Below are 16378 nucleotides of genomic sequence, written 5' to 3' on the forward strand. Positions count from 1 at the left end.
TTAATTAATGTGTAAATTAGGTAATTAATGTGCACAGATTTAAACTATCTGTTGAATACTACGCAACAAAAAAGTGAAAATGCTTAAAAGAAGCTAATTAATATGCAAATTAGGTAATTAATATGCATGGTATTTAACTAAAAACTTTGTATTATCTTAGAGCATATATGTACCAAGTTTCATTGAAATCAGTTCAATGGTACATGAACTTGTGAAACGACTTAAATTGGTTAATTAATATGCAAATTAGGTAATTAATATGCACTCATTCCTTAAAAAACTAATCAAATCTACGCATTATCCAAGAGCATCTAAGTACCAATTGTCATTGAAATCTGTTTGATAGTTCATGAGAAACAAGTGAAAATGTTTAAAATAATTGGTTCCTGAGATATCAGTAGAACACACACACACAGAAGCACTAACCACAAAGCCTCCCATTGTGTGCATCGCATACAGGAGTAAAAATGGCATCCACAAATACCACAGAAAATAGTTTATTGTGATACATGGATGCCTGCTAAAAAAAAGCCATACATTATCAGATAAAGGATACATGTACATTTCCTTTTAATTTAGTGTCCCTTGCCTTTTTTACAGTATTTACAGTACCATCTACCATCATGTTTTTCGCTTTGGTTGAATACATGTTAGGTGGATCCACTTATAAGAACATCTCGCCCCATCACATACAACCATAATCTCCTGACCGTCTCATTTTTCCTGACAATAGCAATATACACAGTCATTATTTATACCCACTTCCATCTCATTTGCATCATTTTCAAGTGATCTTGTTAACATTTCACGTACAATATGTCTATGCCAAAACGAGTTTGGGTAGAACATTGACAAGTAATCCCAAATCCAATTCAATTTTGATGCATAAGGCTTCCTTTACCATGACAACAAACATACACTTATTCACACCATAAACATGCATTTGTATTTGTATCTGCATAATATTTATGGTGTTTGTTTAAGGCTTGTGTAAAAAAAAAGAGCTAGGGTCTGCTAGAAACTGAGCTGAAGTGGAGTTTCTACCTGTGTAGGGGCACTTAAGTTCCAACACACTGATGCCATGACAGTCGCATCTCAGAATTCCATCAGCTGTAGCCGACAACCATGGTCTGGATTGGTCTACTCTCATTCCAGTAACATTTACCTGGGCATTTGTATGATGCTTGTTAATAGATAACTGTACATACTAAATGCCCCTAGGCTCATGTTCCCTACCATACTTAAGTGATGGCGACATTATTGATTGTTAACTGATCATCGTAACCCCCTTTATTACATACGCAGAAGGGTGATTTTCATTTGTGTGTAGTACAGTGTGGGCAAAAGACGCTGTTATACGTCCTGCACGCTGCTCGTGCCAAACCATACTTTGTGCCTGTAATCGTGTTTGTTTATCTATATATTCTACCTCTGCTGCAATAAATGGACAAATACCTAACAAAATTATTACATTTTGTTTTTAATTCATATGATGGTAGTTTCTGGTGACCTTTATTGAAAAATGATCTCAGGGGTGGGGTGGTAGTGTAGGTCTAGGGGGAACATTTTTCTTGCTCTTGAAATAGGTAGAGGTTTCTTCAAACAGTGAAAGTGCCACTGTTGTTAGCGACTTCAATAAGTCGTGTTGCTCATCTAAGGATGCAGGTGGTAAATTGCAAGTGGCACGCCTCTTTCGTCCTGTTGTAGTAACTTTTGAAACTACAGCACCACGAAAGAACTTGATGTCTTTTATAGCAGAAGGCTGTACTTTCTCTGTACAGTAATTGTTTCACTCATATGATTTGCTTGTACAAGATGTACGTGTAATAATAAGTTTGAATAATAGTGCAGCTACATGGGAACATGACTCACCTAATCTGAAATGCAAAAGTACTAGTTCTTTATAGTATTAAACTTTGAATTTATTGGGGTTTTTTGGTTGGCAATGCAATGTAAGGATAGGATATTGGCATATACTTGACTCAACAGTCAGCTTAGCATTGAGAACACATGGTTAAATGATATATTTAGTTTTTAAAATTATGACTGGAATTATCTGTATTAGATGCTATCCAAGCTTATTATGATATTTACATTTTTCTAATATAGTGCCAATTATAATTAGTACTCAATAATTATTCAAAAACCTCAAGTTTCACTTGATATATTTGATATGGGCCCATCATTGCATAATTGGGCCAAAATTATTAACATTGTCTCAAACCACCATTGATATATAAATAGATCACCTATAACATACATAATTTGAAATTACAATCATGCAAATACCATTGGTGAACACCAAATTAAAGCATTACTTACCCTGTCATGGACGTACAATGAGCAGCAACAACATCACCACTGTCACTCACTCCTACCCAAGGTTTGTGAGACTGGTCATTATTTCTCAGGGATGGCCTAACATATGCAGTTAATATGCTAACTCCTTTAATGGTTCTATGGTGAACTACTGTCTTGACAAAGCCAGCGCTAAAATAGCTATGGGCATCAAGAAACTTGCATGTCCTTATTGCCTCATGAGTAAACATGCCTAAAATTAAGAATTGTAACTATGTAGGAATTTGCAACAATTAATAAAGCATATAAATAAATAATATTTATTCAATATAAATTATACAGGAGGAATAACGTTATATACACCAATGCCAAATTTAATATCACTGTGATTGGTAGGATTATATTAAATTGTCATTTTGTGTTTTTAAATGTTCTAATTTATAAATTTTCAGTAAACAACATCAATGGATGACTTTAAATAAGCGCATAACTTATTACAATAATAAATAATAACTGAAAAATATAGTTAAAATGCATTCTCATAAAAACATAATACATGTACTAGTACACAATAATTTTGTTCAGCATACTATGCATTTCATGAAGGCATGAATGTTTTATATTAATATCTATAAATGCTTATAAAATTCAAATAATCATGAAAAACCACTATACCAATCACAACTCATTTAGGTTTAAATCACTTATTTCATAGGAAAGCAGCAAAGAACGATGGGTAATGGGCATTACCCAATAGCTTCTAATGGCTAATGAAATCATTTTTGGATTTTAATGAAATTTGAAGATCTTCCAAGGTGAATGTTTAATAAATAATTATTAAATGTTCATTACAAAATTCATGCGTTTATGGAATGCATATAATCTATTTAACCTATTAAGGTAGAGATGCAGGTTCGTGGGCACTTGGGAGTGAATTTTTGCTTTTTCTTATCCAAACAGTCTTGGCTATGGACTGTTAACATTTTGTAGAATTGTGAATAGTGTAACATACTCAAAAACGATTTTAAAATATAGATAACCGGTGCAAACATTCTCTTTTTTGAATGCTTAGCATGATTCAGCAAGGCTGTACATGAATAATAAAAAAGAAACACGGTGAAACAAAGAAATGACAGGATCTCCATATTATGCACTATATTTAACTTTTAACAAAACGATAATACATTTAAATTTGGAACTGTTAAAGCCATTTTAATTATGAGCATTAGCAAACTTCTTACTGAGTGAATTGTTATGCAAATTAGCAATTATTTCAGCTTCTTTTTAGTGCACATCCCAGAAGTTTAAAAAAATAGCTCCTAGGTGCTTTGACCTTTTGTTTTGAAATTTTCACAAATGATTGACAATGTGTGTATCTTCAAAACGCCGTCGGGGCATTGTTTTTGGTTGAGCAGTGTTACAGCAATCGTACAGACAACAAGCCTGGGTGTTAATTTATGAATAAACTTGAAGTAGTGAAATTTGAGCTGCTGCCCTGCAAAATGGACAACGGATAGACAGTTTTCAAGACGGCACTTTCTTCATAGTAAAGAGATGCACCCATAAACCAATTTTGACAGGAAACAGAAGCATGGTTTAGAAGCTAATTTTTTTTTCAAAATCACCTTTGACCAAAATAGCACATTTTTGTGCACATTTCAAACTACAGTGTCCATAAAAAATAATTACAAAATAATTAAAATAATTAAAAAAACAAAATTTTAAAATTCATACTACAGCTTTCCGAAAATATATAGTTTTGTGGACAAGGGTTTCCTTGGTTTCCTAATTAACTAATTAAAATATATGTCAGGTAAACTGCATCTCTACCTTAAATACCATAGGAATGAAAAAAATACCAAGTTTTTTTGTGTCTCAAAATTGTTAATACACAGTTGTCATTTTAAACAGAGGTCACTATAATTAGTTCTAATAGGAGACTATGCGGTGTTCATGTTAGCTTTGTGTTAAACACGTATATTCACACTCATTGGGACTGTTAACAGCCAATGTACCAAACCTTGTATATCTACATTGAGTGTCGGGTATCACGTTGGACAGTAGATATTTCTGCGAGTGGACCTTTCAAAACTGAGTGTTGTGTAGGTTTGTTGAGAATGGGAACACGATCTGATTATCTACCGTAGTAATAATGTAACACTTTCAATCTGGGATTTTTATTTAACACAGCTGGATGAATATCTGTGCTTATTAATCTCTCGTTCACAAAGCAATCCCCATAGCAACGGTACTGAGAAGTCGTCACTTCCTGTCTATGTCTTTGTGTGACATACTAAATGTTCTTTGTTTATGGATGGGGTAGCAAACCCATACAGTGGCCCCAATCAAAAGTGGTGGAATAATTAACCCTAATTGAAGGTGTCATTGAGTCTATAAAAAGGGGTGGAATTCAAGCTACGTGGCCGAGACTACGTTGAAGATTAACTCTCCACAGTTTGAGACGTCTGTCTTAGTTGGTGTTAAGATACTGCAGGGACTGGTGATGGCGGGAAACTACAGTAGGAATAATAAAGGAATAATACTCCGTGTGACAACATATCGCAGGCTGATACGTCGGCCTTCGCGTGAAAAGACTGTAACAGGTTCCAGTTTAGTAACAGGTCACACAAACACATTAGCATATGCGCATTTTTTTTTCTTTATGTTGGGTTATTTTTTGCATATTTATGGTCCGAATGCGAATTATAATCATTTTAGGTAGCGCATTTGCAACAGAGACAAGACACTATTCACTTTATCCCTTCATTTGTATTTTTACGCCAATAAATGAGGTTAGTTTGACCGTAACAATTATATTTTTTCTGTTCTATGCGTTCTCACCGCATGACAACTTCGTTCTAAAATCAAGAGGTATTGTGACGGGTTTCTATGTACTCTTGTGTTCAATGAACATCCGTCCTCTGGATATCAGATATTCATCGTTATGACTTTAGTTTCTGACTTGGTTCTAAGAACGCTCACAAGTTGGAATATCTGCATAATTTGACATTAAGTGCGCCCTGGTACCCTCTCAGTTTATTAAAATTAATGTAGTAACCTTTTGGCAGTACATATTTTTAAACAAGCAAAGGTTATAGGTCTCATTGACGTACCAACAGCTGACGTTTAGTATACTGATAAGTGAATCAAATGACACTGATGATATATATAGATATATATATATATATAGGAAACAAAATACAATATGACTATAGTGACATGTATGACTATAATGACGTCACTCATTTCTACTTTAAAAATGCTTGCCGACTAACCTCTCATATATATATAACACAACATCTGTTACGCTGTCTGTTTGAATTATTTTTAATAACACAATTTCTGTGCGCCTGACTAGATACCCATGCGTGTGTAGCCTTCGGATGTATATTGAAACGATGTTGTTGCCCTGGAAGGTCCATGCATTGCTGGCTTATTTTCTTCTTAGTGTGGCCTTAATCATTCAATTCTATGGTCGAGGGCGTCTTTCTGCCACGAATAACGAGTTATATACAAGGAACATTGGTCACTACAACAGGGATTTGGAAACCAGTTCTGTAAGTGTTTTGATCACTACCAGGCGTGAACGCGACGAAGAGCAGTCATGCGATTGCGAGAAAAGGAAGCACACATATGGGCCATTGAACGAAAGTGCCCGGCTGCGAAGACAAAATCAACTTGAAGAATGGCATCGTTTAGAGAAGGAAACGCTGGAACCAACTGTAATGTGTCCACCCACCTCCCCTTTCAGCTTTGTAGGTGGTGGTACAACTGTGGAACCTTTGCAACGCATCAATATGGCGACAATGTTAGCGGTGGATAACGATCACTGGAATTATCATCAGCAAAATAACAAATCGAAGACGAAAATAAAAATAATATCAACAAAATCGTACGGAATTTTTGAAGTTGCGGGTGAGTTACTAAACCAGTTTTCATTAATTGGAATTGATTCGTCTTCGCTGACGATCGTGGTACGCCCGTCAACGAATGTCGATGAAATTAACGCGTTATTTGCCAGCCTCTATTACCGAAGCGTGAAATACGATATTCAAATTCGCGATATTGTGTCGATTGAGATGTTTGGTTACACCATTGAAATTCACATTCGAGTTCAACGAAAACCGTTTCCACGGTTGTATGACGTTTCCCGCGACGACCATATTAGTAAGAAAATAACAATTATAACTAAAACCTTTATGAGAGCCAGCTCTTTATTTGAACTAATTAAAAGTGTCAGGATATTTTATCCCAATATCACAATCGTTGTTGCCGATGACTCTCGTATTCCCCTGAATATAACTGATGCGTACACGAAGTATTACGTCATGCCATTTGCAGAAGGTTGGTTTGCTGGAAGAAATCTGGCATTAAGCCAAGTAAGGACAAAGTACTTTCTGTGGGTTGACGATGACTTCATTTTTAGCAAGGATACGAAATTAGAGAAATTTCTAGAAAAACTGGAGGCCAACCATGTGAATGTTGACATTGTCAGTGGTGTGGTACATGTCGAGTATTATGGCGGGCATAAATCCTATAAACAAACTAATAAAACCTACGAACGGTTTTACAAAGATGGCGGCTATTGCGTCCATCAAAAAGAAAGTAATTACGGACAATTGGATGGATTCCCACAGTGCGTAAAAACGGACAACGTCTTAAACTTCTTTATGGCAAAAACTATCCCAGCGCGACGAGTTGGTTTCGATCCCGCGCTGGAACGAGTCGGACATTTCGAATTTTTCTGGGATGGTCTTGGTCAGCTGCGCGTCATTGCCTGTGATGACGTCAGCGTACTGCATCGGCCGCGCGCGCCTGGCAAGTATTACAGCTACCGTTACGAAGAGGATTTGAACCACTCTGTTTACGAGAACAGGATGTTGTATTCAATGTTTAAAAATAACTTGAATTGTGTCAAGGGTATGTACAAATTTTAATGTAATGACAATTCAAAGCAACGCGAAAACTAATTACGTTGACTTGGCCTCATACGCTTAGTATACATTGTTACAATCAGCTCTACTAGTTCTCCTTTCATTTTTTTAACTTTGAAAAGGGAATTTCTTGTCGAGGAGCAGTTTGTGGTCAAGTTGAAACTGCTACACGCTAAATGCATTTCTTGATGACAGAGAGACGTACGATACTTCGTTGTAGAAATATACAGTTGGTTTATTATACGCTGACTTTAAGTACACAGGCAACCGGTACAAAACTAAGTCACCAAATTCACACCCTTCCTGAAATCCTGAAATCCGGTGTGGGGTATTAAACCAAGTTTAATAATTTCCTTCATGAATGAAGATGTTACGAGAAAGATAGGTGTCAGCAAGCAAGCAAGCAAAGCAAACGACAAAGCTAAAACAAAGGAAATATGAACAGCTGTGAATAAACTAGAACAATGTAAAAACAGCTGTGAAAACAAGGTTAAAATAAACTAAAAGCACTTCGCTAAGTTTCTTTTTAAATATATTTCTGTTTACAGATATATTATACATCATTTCTTGTATATGCATATGTATTAAAATTTTTTTTAGACTCCACAGATGATATAGATTTTCAGAGTTTTTTTATTCTAAATGACGAACGAGCAGACAGACTATTTGGACGATATTTCTCACACTTATTTACGTCATTTTGACGTCATGGCAGTGCCTCCTCGTTAGGAGGAATGAATTATTGAAAAGTGTATTCGGTTCAGCATTGTCATTGTCCAACTTATATAACGCCATTACAGCGACTTCTGTATTTTGGCTTTAATAACAATAGCATGGATGAATATTGGATTTTTAAATGATACAGCTGATTTAATCCTCTAAGACGTATCTTCAATGAGACGAGGTATTTCAGACTGACACAGATATGGAAATGTGGATTAAACAGGGAGTGAGCAGTAGACATGTAATAAAGGATTTTGAGTAAGAAATATTTTCCAGTAATACATGTTCAATATTATACTCGAAGCCAAGGTTGATTTTAGACTCACAATTGTGATGCTAATTATGGATACAGACAAGCTTCGCTATTGATAGTTTGAGCCTACATAAGCTAAACGCGTTACTTTAAAATATTAATGAAACATCAAATATTATGAGTCGCTGATCAACAAACAATACTTCATCAAGTAACAACTGACGTCATAGACAATAACAGCGCCTGCTGTTTCTATGCTTTTTTTTTTTTTAGCATTCTCTTGTGTTTGTTTACATTTTGAAAAGTGTCCAATATGTCCATGTTCCCAAAGTAATGAAATCTTCAGGAATAAAACCTCGCCAGTTTATATTTTAATTAGGTGCTGAAACTGCAGGTGACATATTAAATAACTTTCAAATAGTTGTTTGAATTAGAAACAGGTGCAATGAATGTTTTACTGTATGCATGGGAATATGGGGAAACAGTCTTAGAATACAAAGGTTATTGAAGAGGGTGACAACAATGTGAAGCAGTTGAAAGTGGGAAAGTAGAACAACAAATGAGACAGCGGTTCTTTGAATAACTGGCTAATTTAAAAGTGCATGTGGCGCACCTTGTTGTCAAAAGAGTACAATATGTCTATTTGTTTACGGAGATCAGGGCGATCTGAGGGAGCAGAACAAGTCGTGAAAGAAACGGCACAATTGTAACTAACGAAACTATGTGAAGGCAATGAGTACTCATCCGAAACAGTCTGGTGATGATTATGCTGTGACACTAAGACGAGATAATCTGACAATACATCAACTTTGAATGATTATAATGCCAACGTCCTGGACACATGGCTACATATTACATAGAACCATGTGCTAAGTGTAATCGCAATCACAGTCACATATACGAACATGTAAACATTAAACAAAAAGATTCGGAATCACAAATGCGCTTCGCATAGTTCGAATATTTGACGTCACAAACAACTTGTAGAATATATTTCTGTACAAAAACAAAGTCTAGTATAATCATAGTCAGAACGACTATGAAGTAATCTAAATGACAGATATACGAACACAAACTAGTAAACAGAAAAACTTGAAAGCCGGCAAATGAACCTAAATTGATACTCGTAATTCGAATGCCTGACATAAAAATATGCAAAATATAATTCTGCACACAAGTAAAGTAAGTTTGGCGATCATACATCACAAAATTGCTGGCATCGATAATAAGGAAAGGCTAACTTTCTACCCGGAAGAAAACCTTTAAACGTGATCATAGTGAAAGTTGAAGCTAATTGACATCAAACTTGTCCGTGGTGATAAATACGTATTCTTTAAGGTGATGTGATTGAACATGTATATTCTGCAATAGAACACGTTGCAATCTGGGATGATGAACAACTTATAAACAATATTGAAAAAAGGTAAGTTAGTAAGAACATCATCATCTGCTCGAATATGTTAAAGCACGTTCGATCGCTGCGCTCCATCTAGTATGTGCGCTTCTAGACTCTGCGACTGCTAACTCGTAATAAACTCTAGCACACCTCGTGATCAATAATGGGTTGATGGCTTGCCATTATTGTCTAAATAAATTTATTTTTTAAATATGTGTATTAGTAAGTTGACGTACGAGGACTGTTTTAATATAGATGGTCACATATGCAATTTTTTTCGAGTGTTATATATAAACCTTTGATCATGTTATTTGTTTTATGTGGCATGACTGCGTAATAGGCGTACGTGTATTGGTAAGAAAATGGCAAATTTATTTCTTATGTAACTATAATCGAAACACGATGAACGTGTTTTTGTAAAATATTTCAAATTCATTTCAAATGTAACTATAATCGAAATGTAACCATAATCGAATTTCACACATGATGCACTCATCTTGGTAAGATCATAGCAATTTAATTTAAATTTATTTCAAATGTAACCATAATCGAAATACGATACACGTGTCATAGTAAGATCATGGCAAATTCATTGCAGATGTGATCATAATGTAAACACGATACACGTGTCATGGTACGATCATAGCAAATTCATTGCAGATGTAATCATAATGGAAACACGATACACGTGTCATGGTAAGATCATGGCAAATTCATTGAAAATGTAATCATAATCGAAACCCGATACACGTGTCATGGTAAGATCATGGCAAATTCATTGCAATTGCGACCATAATCGAAACACGAAACACGAGTCATGGTAAGATCATGGCAAATTCATTGCAAATATAATCATAATGGAAACATGATACACGTGTCATGGTAAGATCATGGCAAATTCATTGAAAATGTAACCATAATGGAAACACTATACACGTGTCATGGTTAATCATGGCAAATTCATTGCAAATGTAATCATAATCGAAACACGGTAAGATCACGGCAAATTTATTGCAAATGTAATCATAATCAAAACACGATACACGTGGCATGGTAAGATCATGGCAAATTCATTGAAAATGTAATCATAATCGAAACCCGATACACGTGTCATGGTAAGATCATGGCAAATTCATTGCAATTGCGACCATAATTGAAACACGAAACACGAGTCATGGTAAGATCATGGCAAATTCATTGCAAATATAATCATAATGGAAACATGATACACGTGTCATGGTAAGATCATGGCAAATTCATTGAAAATGTAACCATAATGGAAACACTATACACGTGTCATGGTTAATCATGTTCCGTGTTCCGCCATTCTTTTTTGTGCGGGCACCTAGGGAGTTGACCACGAGATTTGTGAATGGTGGTTCTTTGAAGGGGCCGATGGCATGTCCTAGCTTGATTTCCTTCATGATTGCTTCTGTTATAACTGTTGGGTTGGATGTTGCAGTTTTAGCATTGCGAGTGTATCGTTGATGGTGGTGACCGGTGAAGCCAAGGTTTGCGCCTTGAGAGATGTCGAGTAGAATTGCTGAGACGAAGTGTTTGTCTGGGTGGTGATGCAGTTCGTTAGCAAAGTTCTTCAGGTTAAGCGGTGTTGTTGGAAACGTGGTATTTATCACGTTGGTGGATATTGTCGTTTGGCCGAAAGGGCTGCAAGGCCCTGCTGTTTGGTCTTGTGAGAAATGGCTGCTGCTGTGCTGCTGCTGGCCGATGGAATGACGCAGGATGATCTGACCCGCCACAGGTGCTGCAAATGTGTTGACGACTGTGTGGGCATGGTGTTGTGCATACTCCCCTATTGATTTTTTTGCAGATGTAGTCGTTATTGGAAAGTTGGCTATGGTTTTGTGGCTGGATGAAATTGTTTTGGGTGATGGTTGTTTTGCCTCGTAGTGCTGGACATCCTTGCCTAGTGTGGCCCCGTTGCCTACACTCGTAGCAGAGTGGTAGTAGTAGATGTGGGTGCTGCTGAAAGTAGGTATAGTCCATAGCTGGGTCAGGTACGCTCCAATTGCGGACATTTGGGTAGCTGGATACGTCTTCACGAAAAGCCTTATCGTATGCGAGCCATGCTTCAGGTTTGTAGATGTCTGATTTCTCGCCAATGAATCGAATATAATTGATGAGGTGCACTGCTTCTTGCGGAAAATAGAAGGCACGATAGGCTGCAAATGAGCCAAATGCAGACAGCCAGCTTCCTAGCGTGTTAATGGACTTGAGTTTACTTTGAGAGGCGACTGTAGCAACGGTTGGGTTGTCGGGGTCCAATTCGAAACGTGTAGAAATCGGTGGGGCATAGTTTGGTCGGTGGTTGTCGGGATGCAGTGTAGAAAGGTCAATGAACTTACCCCGATTTGCAAGTGCGTTCAGCGTTGATTGTTCTACGTATGGTAGGTGGAGCTCTGGAGGTGGAACTGATGGTAGAACACTGATTGGTGGTCCGGAGTTGTAGTTGTAGACTGGGAGGGTTCGGCTGATGTCTGTATAGTCGGTTCCAATGCCGGTATTGACGTTAATGGGAGCCGCCATGTTGTTAGAGTGTTGAAAGCCGGAAGCGGATGTTGGTGCGCCGCCAGCGGCTGAGATTGGTTGAGTAATGGTGGTGAGATTGTTTATCGTTTGCGCTGGGTGTCCTGTTGCGGTTTGTCCTGTCGTCGCTGGTGCTGTGGCGTGGGTGAGGTCGATAAAATTCATTGTTGAAGCTGGAGACAATAAATTTTGGGGTGGTTGATTCAGTTGTGTGTCGACGGTTGGGTTTTTTTGAGCGAGTGGTTCAGCTGCAGACTGTTGGTTTTGTACACGAACTATCAAAGCCTCGAGGTCTTGCATGGACATAGTAACAGTATTCGATGCATTTGGAGTGGTGTTGTCTTTGTTTGGTTGTAGAGACTGCACTGGTGACGGTTGATCTCCGGCGATCTGAGTCTGTGGTGTGGTTGGAAGTGGTGCGTTGGCGGCTGATCGTGCTGCCGTTGCTCGGCGTTGACGTGTTGTGGTAGGTTGACTAGTTGTAACATCGTCGTTGATAAAGCGTGCTGGGCGTTTTGACGATCTCTTCTTTCTTGCTGGAGCCATTGTTGGAAGTACGGAAAACGATTTTGCGAATTGCGAATTGCGGGATACTAAGTGCATACAGCGAGGCAGCGAGACAGTGTGCTTCGGCAGTGGAAGCATGGGCTAGTTATGCACTAAGGTGTGAATGGTTGGGCGAATGACGCGAGCCCAGCTTAAATGCCAAGTGTTAAGCCGGTGAATTTAAGCCCGATGGACAGGCGGGAGATGTCGAGTTGAGGATTAATATGAGGGTGTGCCAAGGTCATTTTTTTAGCATTAACACTGAATATATCAGTGCCTTTAATATCCAAACGACACAATACACGTGTCATGGTAAGATAATGGCAAATTCATTGCAAATGTAATCATAATCGACACACGATACACGTGTCATGGTAAGATCATGGCAAATTCATTGCAAATATAACCATAATGGAAACACGATACACGTGTAATGGTAAGATCATGGCAAATTCATTGCAAATGTAATCATAATCGAAACACGATACACGTGTCATGATAAGATCATGGCAAATTCATTTCAAATGTAATCATAATGGAAACGAGATTCACATGTCATGGTAAGATCATGGCAAATTCATTGCAAATGTAATCATAATCGAAACACGATACACGTGTCATGGTAAGATCATGGCAAATTCATTGAAAATGCAATCATAAAGGAAACACGATACACGTGTCATGGTAAGATAATGGCAAATTCATTGCAAATGTAATCATAATCGACACACGATACACGTGTCATGGTAAGATCATGGCAAATTCATTGCAAATATAACCCAAATCGAAACACGATACACGTGTCATAGTAAGATCATGGCAAATTCATTGCAAATATAAACATAATGGAAACACGATACACGTGTCATTGTAAGATCATGGCAAATTCATTGCAAATGTAATCATAATCGACACACGATACACGTGTCATGGTAAGATCATGGCAATTTCATTGCAAATGTGACCATAATCGAAAGACGATACACGTGTCATGGTAAGATCATGGCAAATTCATAGCAAATATAACCATAATGGAAACACGATACACGTGTCATGGTAAGATAATGGCAAATTCATTGCAAATGTAATCATAATCGACACACGATACACGTGTCACGGTAAGATCATGACAAATTCATTGCAAATGTAACCATAATCGAAACACGTGTCATAGTAAGAGCATGGCAAATTCATTGCAAATATAACCATAATGGAAACACGATACACGTGTCATGATAAGATCATAGCAAATTCATTGAAAATGTAATCATAATCTTACCACGATACACGTGTCATGGTAAGATCATGGCATATTCATTGAAAATGTAATCATAATCAAAACATGATACACGTGTCATGGTAAGATCATGGCAAATTCATTGCAAATATAACCATAATGGAAACCCGATACACGTGTCATGGTAAGATCATGGCAAATTCATTGCAATTGCGACCATAATTGAAACACGAAACACGAGTCATGGTAAGATCATGGCAAATTCATTGCAAATATAATCATAATGGAAACATGATACACGTGTCATGGTAAGATCATGGCAAATTCATTGAAAATGTAATCATAATCGAAACATGATACACGTGTCATGGTAAGATCATGGCAAATTCATTGCAAATATAACCATAATGGAAACACGATACACGTGTCATGGTAAGATAATGGCAAATTCATTGCAAATGTAATCATAATCGACACACGATACACGTATCATGGTAAGATCATGGCAAATTCATTGCAAATATAACCATAATGGAAACACGATACACGTGTAATGGTAAGATCATGGCAAATTCATTGCAAATGTAATCATAATCAAAACACGATACACGTGTCATGATAAGATCATGGCAAATTCATTTCAAATGTAATCATAATGGAAACAAGATTCACATGTCATGGTAAGATCATGGCAAATTCATTGCAAATGTAATCATAATCGAAACACGATACACGTGTCATGGTAAGATCATGGCAAATTCATTGAAAATGCAATCATAAAGGAAACATGATACACGTGTCATGGTAAGATAATGGCAAATTCATTGCAAATGTAATCATAATCGACACACGATACACGTGTCATGGTAAGATCATGGCAAATTCATTGCAAATATAACCCACATCGAAACACGATACACGTGTCATAGTAAGATCATGGCAAATTCATTGCAAATATAAACATAATGGAAACACGATACTCGTGTCATTGTAAGATCATGGCAAATTCATTGCAAATGTAATCATAATCGACACACGATACACGTGTCTTGGTAAGATCATGGCAATTTCATTGCAAATGTGACCATAATCGAAACACGATACACGTGTCATGGTAAGATCATGGCAAATTCATTGCAAATATAACCATAATCGACACACGATACACGTGTCATGGTAAGATCATGGCAAATTCATTGAAAATGTAATGATAATCGAAACACGATACACGTGTCATGGTAAGATCATGGCAAATTCATTGCAAATATAACCATAATGGAAACACGATACACGTGTCATGGTAAGATCATGACAAATTCATTGAAAATGTAATCATATTTGAAACACTATACACGTGTCATGGGAAGATGATGGCAAATTCATTGCAAATGTAATCATATTCGAAACACGATACACGTGTCATGGTAAGATGATGGCAAATTCATTGCAAATATAACCATAATGGAAACACGATACACGTGTCATAGTAAGATCATGGCAAATTCATTGAAAATGTAACTGTAATCGAAACACGATTCACGTTTTATGGTAAGATCATGGCAAATTCATTGAAAATGTAATCATAAGTGATACACTATACACGTGTCATGGTAAGATCATGGCAAATTCATTGCAAATATAACCATAATCGAAACACGATACACGTGTCATAGTAAGATCATGACAAATTCATTGCAAATATAAACATAATGGAAACACGATACACGTGTCATTGTAAGAGCATGGCAAATTCATTGCAAATGTAATCATAATCGACACACAATACACGTATCATGGTAAGATCATGGCAAATTCATTGCAAATATAACCATAATGGAAACATGATACACGTGTCATGGTAAGATCATGGCAAATTCATTGAAAATGTAATCATTATGGAAACACGATACACGTGTCATGGTAAGATCATGGCAAATTCATTACATATGTAATCATAATCGAAACACGATACACGTGTCATGGTAAGATCATGGCAAATTCTTTGAAAATGTAATCATAATGGAAACACGATACACGTGTCATGGTAAGATAATTCATTGCAAATGTGACCATAATCGAAACACGATACACGTGTCATGGTAAGATCATGGCAAATTCATTGCAAATATAACCATAATGGAAACATGATACACGTGTCATAGTAAGATCATGGCAAATTCATTGAAAGTGTAACTGTAATCGAAACACGATTCACGTTTTATGGTAAGATCATGGCAAATTCATTGAAAATGTAATCATAATTGATACACGATACACGTGTCATGGTAAGATAATGGCAAATTCATTGCAAATGTAATCATAATCGACACACGATACACGTGTCATGGTAAGATCATGGCAAATTCATTGCAAATATAACCATAATCGAAACACGATACACGTGTCATAGTAAGATCATGGCAAATTCATTGCAAATATAAACATAA

General features: G+C 36.8%; 1 protein-coding gene across 1 annotated transcript; it reads left to right on the forward strand.

The window, feature by feature from the left end:
* The first annotated feature begins 5624 nt into the window (after window positions 1-5624).
* LOC100367096 (beta-1,4 N-acetylgalactosaminyltransferase 2) lies at window positions 5625-8221 on the forward strand. The gene has a single exon (XM_002741685.3). It carries the CDS (start codon window positions 5682-5684, stop codon window positions 7233-7235), a length of 1554 nt encoding a protein of 517 aa, XP_002741731.2. The 5' UTR covers window positions 5625-5681; the 3' UTR covers window positions 7236-8221.
* The last annotated feature ends 8157 nt before the right edge of the window (window positions 8222-16378 follow it).

The sequence above is a fragment of the Saccoglossus kowalevskii genome, chromosome 3 (assembly GCF_978046115.1).
Source record: "Saccoglossus kowalevskii chromosome 3, keSacKowa6.1, whole genome shotgun sequence".
Lineage (NCBI taxonomy): Eukaryota > Metazoa > Hemichordata > Enteropneusta > Harrimaniidae > Saccoglossus > Saccoglossus kowalevskii.

Bases quoted from the DNA above. Each gene is read 5' to 3' on its own strand.
- LOC100367096 (XM_002741685.3), top strand. From the start codon at position 5,682: ATGTATATTGAAACGATGTTGTTGCCCTGGAAGGTCCATGCATTGCTG.